We start from the raw sequence: 16116 nt of genomic DNA on the forward strand, positions 1-16116 counted from the left end.
ATTAAAAATGTAAATTTTTAGCAAAGAACATTCAGACTTTTATCACTATGAAACCTTCAATGATAACATACATAACTTGGTATTTATTTATTTATATTTTTAATTTCTTTTTACATAACTTGGCATTTGATGTTTATGTGTCCAAACCCTCCACTAGTCCCTCCTTTGTTTTCTCTTCCAAGTTTCTTTTCTTAAATTATCATAGAAGAAATAACGTCAAATTTCATATAATTACCCAATGATTGTTGACTTAATACAGCTAAATTTATGGTGCGATTTGCATATCTCTTTTTCATATCCCTAGTATTTTATTTACCATTTTGCTTAGGCATCCCCTCACATATGGCCTTGTGACATAGTCCCATTCAGAATTCTGTCTAAGCTCTGTTAAGCACATGAGAAAAATCTCTCTGTGCCTCGTTGTCATCAACTATGAAAGGAGAATAAATCAAACTTAGAATTCATTTGGGCCTCAGAGGCTACCTAAACTTGTTTGGGTTTTATGGTTTTCTATAAGGTAATAATACTTTTAATTTTACACATGACAATAATGTACACGTTAAGTAGTTTGATGAAGGTCATCCTTTGAGCAGGTTGACCAACCTTTCTTGGAGGTGTTCTACAGTGCACAATTAACTCTTTTAAAATTTTATTATAACTTAGGAAGTCTTTCCTTAAAGTTTATTTGTGAAGATCCTACAGTGTTTTGCATTGAATGTGTTTTTTAAAAAAGCTTAGATACATTTATTCATATAACTTCTTCCTGCATTAATTTATAGACACAATATTTAAGGTGAAATAGTAAATACCACTGCAAATTCAAAAGTGAGACCAAGGAACTATAAGAAAACAAACTTATCAAAAAGTCAGTATGATTGTTTTTGATGTGCTTCATATTTGACTTTGAGCTAGTGCAACCATGACAAAAATAGAAATAAGTTCAGTGTCATAATTTGTATTATAAAAAGGAGAAAGTATATTGGTTCCAATGAGGAATCAGAGTTTTTTTTGGTACTATATTATAGAAGAAATTTCTTATATAAGTCATTATGGAGAAAACACAGAATAAAGCTGTATTGCATATGATTTATTTCTTTTTCATTTTATCATTGGGTTGTGCTTTTTTCCCTCACTTTGGCAAAGCAGAATTTTTCGTAGCATCTACATTCATGACTACACACATGCAAATAGAATAGATACTAAACAGTAATTACTGGGGCACCTGGGTGGCTCAGTAGGTTAAGTGTCTGCCTTCAGGGTCTGCTGGGGTACTGGGATCAAGCCCTGTGTTAGGCTCCCTGCTGAGCCAGAAGCATGCTTCTCTCTCTCTCCTCCTGTGCCACTCCCCAATTTGTGCTCGCTCTCTCTCCCGCCCCCCTCTCCCTCTCTCTCAAATAAATAATATCTCTTAATAAAAAAATAAGGATAAAAATGAATTCACAAGTAAATGAATTTAAGTTTGGGTTAAAAAAACACTTATGAGTCCCGGTAATCTTTCTTTCCTGCATGGCATAGTTCCAAGATATAATACTCTGATCTTTTCACGTTCATACTAGCTCTTAACACATTTTATTGTAATTTCTTTATCTGACATTTGCCCAGATCCTCACTTGACTGTGGGTTCTGCTAGGCCAGGAATCCTATCTTAGTCAATACAAATTTTGTTGCTTGTACGTAGTAACCTACTCAGTAAATATTTTAGTGAATGAATATAATACTGACTTTAAGCATATTTGTTTTCTCTCTTTTTATAATTCAGAATTATGGCTTGGAAACAGAAAATCTAAAAACCCTTTCTCACAAACTGAATGCATCTGCCAAAAATCTACAGAATTTTATAACAGGGAGGAGAAGGAGTGGCCATTATGATGGGAGAACCAGCCGAAAATTGCCAAATGACTTTCTAACTTCGGTTGTGGATCTCATAGGAGCAGCCAAGAGTCTGCTTGCCTGGTTGGACAGGTAAGATCTTCCACATGTTTCATAAGTAATCCTCCTCAGACACTATCTTGAATATAACATCATTTCATATGTTCTTGTAAAAGAATTGAACAGAGGAATATCAAGTTGCAAATGTCTATCATTCACCACAGTGTAAGTAGGGTTATCATCAAATAGACATTAATCATTTGTGAATTTTTATATCTAAGTAGCCAATTAATAATTAGTCCCTGACAATTTCAGAATACATTAATTGCTTTACACGCAAAGTCATTTTTAGCTGTCATAACAAGATTGATAGTACTATTTTATCTCCTAATTTTCTTTTTTGTATTAATTAGTCATATTTAAGGGAGTGACCATTAGGATTCTATTTACTGTTTTAAATGAGTAATTAGACACTGACACTTTAATAGCATGCATTGCATGTCTCCTTACCTTGCTTTATTCATTCTTTATTATTACACTGCACAGTCTTGGATATCATAAACATAGTTTTAGATTTTTTTTCCTAGTTAATTTTTATTTGTCTTGGAACACATAAAATAACTTAAGTTTTCATGATATAAAATGAAAAAAGATTAAAATCGAATATGTGGTTAATCATTGTAATGGTGAATCACAGTTGTTTTTTAAAAAATTAAGCTCTTTCATTTTTAGAATTTTTTGTAAGGGATATGTACTATGTATGGTGATTAAATAACCAAATTTTAAAATACATTTTATTTCTCATAAGAAACTCCAGTAATAAACAATTTTACCAGAATTCTTTCTTGAGTGAATGTCAGTGAGATATATATTATATATAATATTTTTGCTTTTTAAAAATATGAGGCCTTTTTTTATGATCCAATCTTACTTATGACCATGGGTGCCAATCCTAAAAATGTATGTTAGCAAGCAAGGCAGAGAATGATACAAAAATCATGACTGAATGCAGTTATAATTTAACATTAGAAAAACCTGTTAATGTATTTCATAAAATATGAGGCCTTATGTAAAACTAAAATACTTATATTTTTAAGGTAAAAGTTAAGGTAACTTAACTTTATATTATCTGAATTTATATATATTAATAATAACATAATTGATACTAAATCCAAATCTTAATACTAAGTTCTGGGTTATTAGTTTTTTGGTAATTAATTGGTGGACATAGCGTATTTCTCTTGCATTTATGACATCATTAAAATTTAATTCTCATAATTATCTAAACTACATTTTTCAATCATTTAAAGTAGTTACACTTCACTTTAAGTATATTAATTCTACAAGTTTCATAATGGTCAATTAGTAAAATATATTTAAAATATGGCTTAATCCTTAAGTAATATAATATACTTGTTTCAGAAGGCTTCTCAGTAATTAGAACACATACTCGATTATAGTTATATGCTCTTATACTATGACCTGCTCTATAATTGTGAATTTGCTCAGCCTCAATATTTGTATATAGTAAATTTCATTTTATGTTCTTTTTACACTAGTACTTGTCAAATAAATGAATACGTAGAATGTTTTTACTTTTTAGTGGCAGATAAGACTATAATATAAAATCATATAAATAGCTTCTAGAACACTGTGGTAGTTTCTGATATTTTATTGTTTTATATAATTTTTTATGGTGACTTTTTTATCATCTAAAAAGATGCTTTTAGTAAATGCCAATTCACCTACAAACACATGAGTACGCATACACATACAAAAACACATACAAACACATGCATAACAATCCCTGAAGTCAATCAATGATGTTTTGTTTATTTCATAGGAAGAAAAAACGTGATAAAAAGCCTGAGGGAAATAATTTAAGTCATCTGTTTGGCTTCCATTGCTGCAAAAGTTTTCACAATGCTTATTTTATATTCCGTCATAGCATGGTGATCGAAATCAAAGACCATTTAATATTTTGACCATAAAAATGAAATATGTACTTGGAAGGAAAAAAAAGACAACTTTGTGATAACTTTAAAATCACCTGCTGAGACTGTAAATTGAACAAAGAAACTGAAATTTATATTTTGAAGATCTTTCACAGAAAAGTTCAGCTCTAGGCTGGCTTGCCTATAATGATGATGCTTTATTTATTAACAAGCTTAAGTTTTAGAAAGGAAAGGAGAAAAAAAATTTCCATGCTAAGGCATTTGGGCTAATGCTGAAGGCCTTGAGAACTTGTTTAATAGGGTCATTGAGTTTAGACCTATGGATCTTGATGATTCCTAGGGCTATAGTGTTGGGAAAAATTAAAGAAGAATAAGGATGGGAGAAGGAAAACTAACTTAAGAGCTATTTTAGAAATGAATGCTGCTGCTACTGTTGATGATTTTGATGTTGATACCTCCAGCCACATTCATTTAATCAAAGCAACCCTAGGAGGGTTGTCTCCATTTTACAGTAAGAAAAACTAGCACTTTTAGAGGTTAATTTCAAAACCAAATGGCAAGTAAGTGGTAGAACCATGATTCAACAACACAGTTGATCCTGCTGTTTACTGAAGTTTTTAATTAGAGGAGCAGAAGTGATGATAGAAGAATATTAGAGATATTTATGCAGATAAATAATATTCTGGGACAGATAAGATCTAAAGACTACAGGAGGCATCTAGGTATCTGACTTGGCTGGCCCGCTGGATGGTGATGCTATTATCAAAAGAGGAACAGGTTATGGTGGAAGATGAACACTGAGTTGAGTGTGAGGCATGATAAATTGTGAAAAGGTCTTTAGATTATTGCTGCTGAGAAAAAATATCATTGATAGAGATTTGGGAATAGGTGATAAAGTCATGGATATATTAATATTGGTGGTCTAAGGAGAGTTTTAGAATGGTTTCCTTTTATCCTGCTCTATTTGTCTTCTGTACCACTTATACCCTTCTAACACCATATAATTTACTTATGTATTATTATTTCTATCTGATTATATTATCAGAACAGGGATAAGAGAACAGGGATATTCATCTGATTTGTTCACACTGTTACAATTATCTAGAAGACTTCTTGGCTTATAGTGGCTTATAGAAATTTTTCTGTGAAATGGTTTGCAGTTCAAAATAGTTTTATATGGGATCTCTGGGTGGCTCGGCAGTTTAGCGCCTGCCTTTGGCCCGGGGCACGATCCTGGAGTCCTGAGATCGAGTCCCACGTCGGGCTCCCGGCATGGAGCCTGCTTCTCCCTCCTCTCTGTCTCTACCTCTCTCTTTCTCTCTCTATGTCTATCGTAAATAAATATATCTTTAAAAAATAGTTTATATAATGTTAACTTCCACTTTTTACAGATTCTTAATCTTTTAATGGTAATAGAAAAGAGGTAAATGATGAATTCTGTTTCTATAATTGGGAGCTTGACTGCTTCCTCCTTTGCCATGGATTATATGAATATCTTAACAGTTCCTTGGCTAATATAAATTTCAGAAGATCCTGAAATCAGTTTAAATATAATAATGCTTTATCTGTAACCATGCCAGGTGAAATGTTTAGGCTGGTTTTTTTCCCTGACAAGTAACCCAGACTTATCAGAGATTATTAGTGGGTATGTATTTAAGTTATATTCTTATTCCTTTCAAAGAAAGAAAATATTTTTAGGTAGCAGCAAGAACACAAGACAACACTTCATATGTCCTCTTGTTTCATTGTGTCCTACAAGATACACAGGAAACAAAGAACATTAATTGTTGCTAGAATAACCAAAAGAGCAGTGTTATCCATGACCATTACTGTGAATCCTGGCCAAAATGCATCGTGAAATAGTGCAAAGGAGCAGAAGGCTGAGAAAGAGTTGAATTTCAGTTCTGCCTATAGTCCTGGATAATCTTGAACCTTAACTCTGTTTTTATTTTCTTTTTTTAAAGATTTTATTTATTTATTTGACAGAGAGAGGGAGCACAAGCAGGGGGAGCAGGAGGCTGAGGGAGAGGGAGAAGCAGGCTCCCTGCTGAGCAGAGAACTAGATGCCAGACTTTGTCCCAGGACCCTGGGATTATGACCCAAGCTGAAGGCAAATGCTTTTACCAACTGAGCCACCCAGGCACCCCTTATTTTCTTTTTAGAATAGGATGTAAAACCTGCACAATTTGAAGTTCTTTGAAGCACTAAAATTCTATGATTCATTGATCGTGTTCACCAAAGCCTTATGAGGAATATATCCAATTTATTTCCTTTTAAATAATATCAAATCATGAACACTAACAACATTTGTTAGTTACTTGTAGAATCATGATTTAATTCCCTACATCTTCTCTAAATAAATTTAGTTAATATTTTAAAGTTCTAGAACAAAAGGCACCTTGGTGGCTCAGTGGTTGAGCGTCTGCCTTTGGCTCAGTTTGTGATCCTGGGGTCCTGGGATTGAGTCCCACATCAGGCTTCCCACGAGGAGCCTGCTTCTCCCTCTACCTAAGTCTCTGCCTTTCTCCCTGTGTCTCTCATGAATGAATAAATAAAATCCTTAAAAAACAATAAAAATAAAGTTCTAGAATAAAACTAACCTCTTTATGCCTTCTTTATAAAAGGTAGGAATGTATCTTGTCTTGTTTATTTTTGTTTACTTTTGAAGAACTTAGAACTTATGTACTTAATTATAAAAGTTCCATAGAAATGATGTTGATCAAAAATTCTTAATATTTTGATCTGTTGGTATAGATTTATTTTAAGTTAAACAGTGATAAATATTTTGGCATTAAATTTTTTATTGCATTTTAGAGAGAACTTGCATGCACAACAATATGATATGGGTTTATTGCAATTTTTATATTTTATGTCACTTGAAGAAGAAGAAAGGAACAGAAAGAATATGCGAAAATCTTTAATTTAGTTGTAGATATTGAACTGGATGCTTTATATATATCAACTAATTGAATTCTCATGAAGCAGGTATCATTATCCCCATTTTACATATGAAACAGTAAATGACTTGCCTAAAGTCATTTGTCTAACGTGAAAATTGAAATTTGAATCTATTTTTGTTTGATACCAAAGCTCTTCTTGTTTTTCAATTGTTACGTTCGTTTGTCATTCTACATCTCCATTCAAATGTTGACTAATTCTTAAAAATTTTGAGAAACTTATTCTTAGGAACGCAACATATATAAACATTTATTTTCATTTTGGTATTTCTCTTCAAGTGGTAATAAACAAGAGTGCCACTTTCCCACTTTTGGCCTGGATATTTAAAAATCACTATATAGAATTTTTATTTATAGAAATTTTAGTTTGCATTCTACTTTGAAGGCATAGATGAGATATTTTTAATATCATTGAAAACCTTTTGGGGTGCCTGTGTGGCTCAGTGGTTTAAGCATCTGACTCTTGATTTCTGCTCTGGTGATGATCTCAGGGTTTGTGAGATTGAGCCCCACTTTGGGCTCCTCACTGGGCTTGAGGACTAATTAAGATTCTCTCTTTCCCTCTCCCTCTGCCTCCATCTCCCCCCACCCACCCATTAACACACGTGCTGTCTCACTCTCTTGAAACAAACAAACAACCCTTTTGGATGTTTAAGACTTTAAAGTTAGGGAAAAATATTTACAGTTTCACAAAAATTTCAATTTCAGTGGAGCTTTCATTCAAATAAAACTCATTTTCAAAAACCAGCTCTTTACATTTTTAAAATCATATAAAATCTAAGGGTAACAAAATTGCTTTTATTTCCCTCCCATTTTAAATATTTACTTGAATGAAGTAGCAGACTTTCCCAGAGGAAAAGCTTCAGAAATGAATCACCATTTGGTAGCTTTACTGTTTATTTTCAAAGCATGGTTTACTCATCTATTTTTAACTTGTATCCTGCTGTTCTTCACACCTCATCTTTCCTGCAGTTTTATATGGTTTTGCCAAGTCCATCTATACTTGGAGGTTTATGGATCACTGTATGTATCACATTGTACAGTAACATCATTAACAGTGTCCATAAGTAGTATTTATAGAAAAAGCTTGTTATTTATAGTGAAAGTTCATTATTTTCTCTCATTCTTAGCATTAGCACCTAATTGTAATTATTTCTAAAATACCTTTCAAAACCATTCTATTTTGAAGAGATCAATGAGATACCTTTTTATGTCATTAAAAAAATTTTAAATCTTTAAGTCATAAGAGTAGGGGGATAAGGCAAATGATTTCAAAGAAAATATTTTTGCCTTATCTTAAAAAATAGTTGAACTGATTTCTTCTTCCATGATGGGAAACTATAAAACAGAAATTAATTGTGTACCAGGAAAAAAATTACAAAAACCAAACTACTTCAGACACTACCAGATACTGTGGTACATTGTTGCTTGGTCTTTCCTCTCACATACTCACTGCTCTCACTTGGCATGTCTTGTTCCAGAGATAAGCACTAATGTTAGCACTGCCACTGTTTATGGACTGTGCTCAGGCTCAGCTGTGCCAACCTGAGAAATAGCAAGGCATTCCAGATATCCTTATTAACTTCTAAACTTTTTATTTTAGTTTTCCTTATTGACTTCTAATTTGTTTAGCATTTCTAAACCACTAATAACTTTTCCATAAATGTAATACTTCTTTGTTTGAAAGAACAATGTTTGAAAAGAACATACAAAAAATACTTTCTTAGAGGGTCATATACCTTTGCACTCAAAAGAGTTATAAGCATTGTATTATCCATATGGTGATTTAAGGTGAATAGTTGCTTAACTTTTAGGATCTAAATAGAATAGTTCCTGTAATGGCCATTTATTGATTAGCCAAGGATTTTTTTTTTATTTTCTGGCATCAGAAAGCTTTCCTGTGATGAATTTAATTTCCTTTACTGGAGTCACTGTGTTCATTTTTATAAGTAGCCTGAGCTCTAGCTTAGGGTTGTTTTTTTTTTTTTTTTAGACCGAAGAGTAAATTTCTCTTTTTTGTTCTGTTCATGAACTGATTGTGCTCATAAACTCTACAGAGATCTATTTCTTTATCTAGATGATCATTAAGTCACAATTAAATAATCATCTTTGGTAACTCAAAAAGATTGGAACCCTGTCTGTCAGTCATCACTTATTTACATATGTGTCTAGGCAAAATAATCATACCAAACATTAATATCTTCAGGATGAGAATGGTTCTTTAGTGTGGTTATACATGATTTGCCTTTAAAATAAAAATTTCAGGGAAATTCACTACAAGAAAAAAAATCAGTCTTTTCCTTGGTGTGTGTGTAGAGTTCCCCTCCCCCCGAGTTTTCTTGATATTTAATCTTGAGCTAGAAACTTGTCTTACTTGAAATATGAGTGGTCAGGAAAGTGGAAAACATGCCTTAGAATTCGGTCTGCTACAGACATTCAGTCATCGAATAGATGTTTCTTTTTATATATTTTGAAGATTAAATTTATGGGAAAAATCATGCTATATTTCATCTTATCACTTTTGAATGAAGTTTTCAGATTTTATTAACAGACTTTGACCTTTTCAAACCTAGGAACCCAAACTTTCTATTCATGCCAGAAGCATGTTGAGTTCTTAATTAAAATGCCAATTTCTATGCTTCAGTGCAGCAAAAATGGTCTTTAGTTACATTTTTTAAATGATTTTGTCTTAGGGTTTATATTTTACATCTTTTTAAAAAATGGTTTTATTGAGGCCTAATTTATATTCTATAAGATACACCTATGCAACATCTCTACAATCCAGTTTTAGAAAGCTTCCATAAGAATAGATTTTTCAAAGCTGATTCCTCACTAAGGTTAATTTTTTTAAACTGAGAATGTAGATTAATTCATTATATATTTTTTCAATTAACTTTATTTGAAATCTTAATGTCTCTTTCTGTTTTAGTAAATCATGGTGAAAAACAATACTGAGTTTTGGAATGTAGATTAGTGTAAGACAGCCCATAATAGGCTGTGGTATATAGAATCATTTTGAAAACAGTATGTTAAAACCACTGGAGAAGGAAAGGATCATTTAATAAATAGTATTGGGACACCTGATAAAGCCTTTGGAAAATAATGATCGAACGCTACCTGTTGTTTACTAAAACATTTTAAGTATATCATTTATTTAAATGGAAAATAAATCCTTAAGAAAACTGGAGAAAATAGACAAAAAATGACTACTAGATGAGAAAGACTTAAGTATTTAAAAATAAGGAATAAAATACAAATGAATATCCCAATTGACTTTTGCCACATAAAACTGAAAAATGTGACAAGGTATAAGACAGATGACAAACTGGGAAAAATAAATACTTGCAACAAACATATCAGAAGCAGAGTGTTAACATGTATTATGTGCATATTACCTTTATATTTTAAAAATACCAAAGTGTAATAGATGAGCACATAGGCATTTCAAAAAAGAGGAAACATTGCTGATAAGATGTATGTGCCAAACAACACAGCTTCAGAGCTCTGAAGTAAAAACTGATGGAACAAGAAGAAAAAGACAAATCCACAATTATAATTGAATACTTTATATCCACTCTCTCATAATTGATAAAACTACCAGACATAAAGTCAGTAAGGATTAGAAGAACTGAATAAACACTAAACAACATTATACAATTGACATTTTTAGAGTACTTCATCCAAGAAGAGCAGAATACAAATTCTTGTCAAGTACCCATTGGAACAGTCACCAAGATAGACCACTTCTGCATCATAAGGCATATTTTGACACATTTAAAAGAATTAAAATCCAGCTAGTATATGTTTTTAACCATAATGTAATCAAACTAGAAATCAAACAACACATTTCCAAGTAATCCATGGATAAAAGAGGAAGTCTCAAGGCAAGTAAAAAACATATTAAACAGAACAAGAAGAGAACAAATCATAAATTTTGTGATACACAGATAGAAACAGTGATAAAAGGAAATTTATAGCACTGAATGCTTATATCAGAAAAAAAGATTTCATCAATCAACTAAGCTTCCGTCTTAGGAAATTGCTAATCAATATTATTAATTTTTAGTTAAGCGAGATGAAAAAGTTCTAGAGGCCTGCTATAAAACATTGTACCTGTAGTTAATACTGTACCTGTAGTTAACAATACTATCTTGTACACTTAAGGTTTTACAAAGGGTAAATCTTGTATTAACTATTCTTATAGTAAAAGAAAATAAAAAATAAGGGCAAAATAAGCCTAAAAGCAAGCAGAACAGGGTAATAATGACAAAGGATCAAAAGATCAATGAAACTGAAAACGAAACACAGTGGAGAAGTCAATTAAAATAAAAGGATCATGAGGGAACACTACAAATAGTTCATACATAAATTGGACAGATGAAATTGACCAATTCCAATTCCTTGAAAATCACAAACTATGAACACTTACCTAAGATGAAATAGATACTCTGAATAATCCTCTGAGTATTAAAGAAATTGAATTTTACTTAGAAGCGTTTTATGGTGGGGTATAAAAAGTCCAGGCCCAGATGATTTCCTTGGTGAATTCACATCACTATATGTTTAAAGAGGAAATAACACCAATGCACCAATCTGTTCCAGAAAATAGATGACTAGGTAATTCTTCCTATCCCATTTTATGAGATGATCATGATCCTGATCCCAATATTTGAAAACAGCACAAAAAAGAAAACTATGAACCAGTATCTCATGAACTTACATGTTAACTTGTTAACTTACATGTTAAAATCCTCCACAAAATATTGGTAAACCAAATCTAACCATATATAAATAAAATTATACACCACAGCTAAGTGGAATTTATATCAGGTATGCAAGGCTGCATCAACACTTAAAAATAAATCAGTATAATCCACCACATCAATGGATTAAAGAATGAAAATCATATGATCATAACAGTTAATGTAAAAAGAGCATATGATAAAATCCTATACCCATTCATCAGAAGAATTCTCAGCAAGGTAGAAACAGATTGGTAATACCTGAACTTCATATAAAACACAAACAAAATGCAACAGCTAAACTTATACTTCCATTATGAAGAACAAAATGCTTTCCTCCTAAGACTGGGAATAGGGTAATGCTGTCTGCTCTCACCCCTCCTATTTAATAATCTATTGAAAGTCACATCCACTGCAGTAGGCAAGAAAAGGAAATAAAAGGCCTGGAGATTGGAATGAAAAAATAAAATTTTCCCTATTCTCAGATCATACATATCATTGGGTAGAATATTCCAAGCTATCTACAAAACATCTGTTAGAACTAGTAAGTAAGTAGCAAGGTTGTGGGATACAAAGTCCACATACAAAATTAATTATATTCCTATATACTAACAATGAATAATTGGAAACCAAAATTTAAAACATAGTAAAATTTACAGTTGCTTCAAAAGTAGTGAGTTGCCTACACATAAATTTAGCAAAATATCTACAGGATCAGTATATGAAAACTATAAAACACTGATGTAGGATATCAAACAAGATATAAATAAATGAAGATACATACTGTACTCTGTGTTCGTAGATTGAAAGCTTCAGTAAAAATGTTAATTCTCATATCTCCTTACAGGTATGATGAAATTCATATAAAAATACCAGCAGGGTTTATTTTTTACAGCCACAGACTGTATGATTCTAAATTTATATTAAAAAAGCAAACTGAAAAGTTCATTACTTTTGAAAAAGAAATAGTTCAGTTTTAAGTATTATATAAAAATACTAATCAAAACCAGTATTAGTTGACAGGATAGAAACCAAGAGAGTCCAGACCATTCCTTTATAGTCCTGGTTAGCTGATTTTTGACAGTGGAAAATGGATAGCCTTTCGGCAAATGGTATTGGAGCACTTAGATAGGCATAGGGAAGAAAGCGAAACTTGACCCAGACCTCACACCTTATATAAAAATTGACTCAAAAGTGGACCACAGATCTAAAGATAAAATATAAAACTGTAAAATTTGCATAAGGAAATATGACTTACGGTCAGTTGAAGATTATCTGAGATGTAGGACTAAAGGTATAATCCAGAAAAAAATCAAGTTTGACCTCATTAAAATTAAAAACCTGTTATATTAAACAGATCCTGTTAAGAGGACGGAAAGATAAGCCATAGACTGAGAAGAAATATTACAGGTCACCTATTCAACAAAACTTGCATACAAAATGTGTTAGGAACTCTCTAAACTCAATAGTAGGAATACCAAAAGTCCAAACAGCAAATGGGCAAAAGGCATGAGGAGACATTTCACTAAAGGATATATATATCAATAGCAAATATGCACGTGAAGATGTCATCATCATTACCGATTAGAAACCCATTCAGGAAATATAGTTAACTATTAGATATAGGTAATATATAACATAAATATGGATAAACACCTTGGAGGGATTAAAGACCTAAATGTGTGACCTGAAACCATAAAAATCCTAAAAAAGAGCATAGGCATTATTTTCTCTGACGTCGGCCATAGCAACTTCTTTCTAGATATGTCGCCTGAGACAAGGGAAACGAAAGTAAAAATAAACTGTTGGGACTACATCAAAATAAAAAGTTTCTGCACAGCAAAGAAAACAACAAAACTAAAAGGCATCTGATGGAATGGGAGAAGATATTTGCAAATAATGTATCTGGTAAAGAGTTAGTACCCAAAATATACAAAAATTTATAAAACTCAACAGCCCCAAATCAAATAATCCAATTAAAAAATGGGTCGAAGACATGAACAGATATTTTTCAAAAGAAGACATCCAGATGGCCAATAGACACAGAAAAAGGTGCTCAACATCACTGATCATCAGGAAAATGCTAATCAAAACTAAAATGAAATACCACCTCACACCTGTCAAAATGGCTAAGATCAACAATATTAGAAACAACAGGTGTTGGTGAGGATGTGTAGAAAAAGGAACACTGGCAGACCTTTGGTGAGAATTCAAAGTGGTGCAGGCAAGGTAGGATGCAGTATGGAAATACCTCAACAACTAAAAATACAATTACCATAGGATCCAGTAATTCCTCTACTAGATATTTACCCAAAGAATATGAAAACACTAATTTAGGGATCCCTGGGTGGTGCAGCGGCTTGGCGCCTGCCTTTGGCCCAGGGCGCGATCCTGGAGACCCCGGATCGAATCCCACATCGGGCTCCCGGTGCATGGAGCCTGCTTCTCCCTCTGCCTGTGTCTCTGCCTCTCTCTCTGTGTGACTATCATAAATAAATAAACATTTAAAAAATAAAGAAAAAAAACTCTTTAAAAAAAAAAGAAAAGAAAACACTAATTCAAAAAGATAGAGGCATCCCGACGTTTATTGCAGCATTATTTACAATAACAGAAGCAACTGAAGTATCAATGGATAGATGAATGGATGAAGCAGAACAATGGAATATTATTCAGCCATAATAAGAATGAATTTTTTAAATTTTTTTATTGGAGTTCAATTTGCCAACATATAGCATAACATCCAGTGCTCATCCCGCCAAGTGCCCCCTAAGTGCCCGTCACCCAGTCACCCAAACCGCCCACCCACCTCCCCTTCCACTACCCCTTGTTCATTTCCCAGAGTTAGGTGTCTCTCATGTTTTGTCACCCCCACTGATATTTCACTCATTTTCTCTCCTTTCCCATTATTCCCTTTCACTATTTTTTATATTCCTCAAATGAATGAAACCATATGATGTTTGCCCTTTTTCCGATTGACTTATTTCACTCAGCATAATACCCTCCAGTTCCATCCACGTCAAAGCAAATGGTGGGTATTTGTCGTTTCTAATGGCTGAGGAATATTCCATTGTATACATAGACCACATCTTCTTTATCCATTCATCTTTCGATGGACACCGTGGTTCCTTCCACAGTCTGGCTATTGTGGACACTGCTGCTATAAACATTGGGGTGCAGGTGTCCCGGCGTTTCACTGCATCTGTATCTTTGGGGTAAATCCCCAGCAGTGCAATTGCTGGGTCGTAGGGCAGATCTATTTTTAACTCTTTGAGGAACCTCCACACAGTTGTCCAGAGTGGCTGCACCACTTCACATTCCCACCAACAGTGCAAGAGGGTTCCCCTTTCTCCACATCCTCTCCAACATGTGTTGTTTCCTGCCTTGCTAATATTCCCCATTCTCACTGGTGTGAGGTGGTATCTCATTGTGGTTTTGATTTGTATTTCCCTGATGGCCAGGGATGCAGAGCATTTTCTCATGTGCTTGTTGGCCATGTCTATGTCTTCCTCTGTGAGATTTCTGTTCATGTCTTTTGCCCATTTCATGATTGGATTGTTTGTTTCTTGGGTGTTGAGTTGAATAAGTTCTTTATAGATCTTGGATACTAGCCCTTTATCTGATACGTCATTTGCAAATATCTTCTCCAATTCTGTAGGCTGTCTTTTAGTTTTGTGGACTGTTTCTTTTGCTGTGCAGAAGCTTTTTATCTTGATGAAGTCCCAATAATTCATTTTTGCTTTTGTTTCTCTTGCCTTCATGGATGTATCTTTGCGAGAAGTTGCTGTGACCAAGTTCAAAAAGGGTGTTGCCTGTGTTCTCCTCTAGGATTTTGATGGATTCTTGTCTCACATTTAGATCTTTTATCCATTTTGAGTTTATCTTTGTGTATGGCATAAGAGAATGGTCTAGTTTCATTCTTTTGCATGTGGCTGTCCAATTTTCCCAGCACCATTTATTGAAGAGACTGTCTTTCTTCCAGTGGATAGTCTTTCCTCCTTTATCGAATATTAGTTGACCATAAAGTTGAAGGTCCACTTCTGGATTCTCTATTCTGTTCCATTGATCTATGTGTCTGTTTTTGTGCCAGTACCACACTGTTTTGATGATCACAGCTTTGTAGTACAACCTAGAATCTGGCATTGTGATGCCCCCAGCTATGGTTTTCTGTTTTAATATTCCCCTGGCTATTCGGGATCTTTTCTGATTCCACACAAATCTTAAGATGATTTGTTCCAACTCTCTGAAGAAAGTCCATGGTATTTTGATAGGGATTGCATTAAATGTGTCAATTGCCCTGGGTAACATTGACATTTTCACAATATTAATTCTGCCAATCCATGAGCATGGAATATTTTTCCATCTCTTTGTGTCTTCCTCAATTTCTTTCAGAAGTGTTCTGTAGTTTTTAGGGTATAGATCCTTTACCTCTTTGGTTAGGTTTATTCCTGGGTATCTTATGAGGTTTCTTCCTAGGTATCTTATGAGAATGAAATTTTGTCATTTTGAACAACATGAATGGACCTAGAGGATATAATGCTAAGTCAGATAACTCAGAGAAAGATAAATACCATATGATTTTATCCATGTGAAATT

General features: G+C 33.2%; 1 protein-coding gene across 1 annotated transcript in view; it reads left to right on the forward strand.

The window, feature by feature from the left end:
* Positions 1-16116, forward strand: part of CNKSR2 (connector enhancer of kinase suppressor of Ras 2) — a 274536-nt gene that overhangs the window by 67303 nt on the left and 191117 nt on the right. The window contains exon 3 of the mRNA XM_055339141.1: positions 1760-1962. Within this exon, the coding sequence (XP_055195116.1) occupies positions 1760-1962 (203 nt within the window). The remainder of the gene's footprint in view (positions 1-1759; positions 1963-16116) is intronic.

This window comes from Nyctereutes procyonoides, unplaced genomic scaffold, assembly GCF_905146905.1.
Source record: "Nyctereutes procyonoides isolate TBG_1078 unplaced genomic scaffold, NYPRO_anot_genome, whole genome shotgun sequence".
Lineage (NCBI taxonomy): Eukaryota > Metazoa > Chordata > Mammalia > Carnivora > Canidae > Nyctereutes > Nyctereutes procyonoides.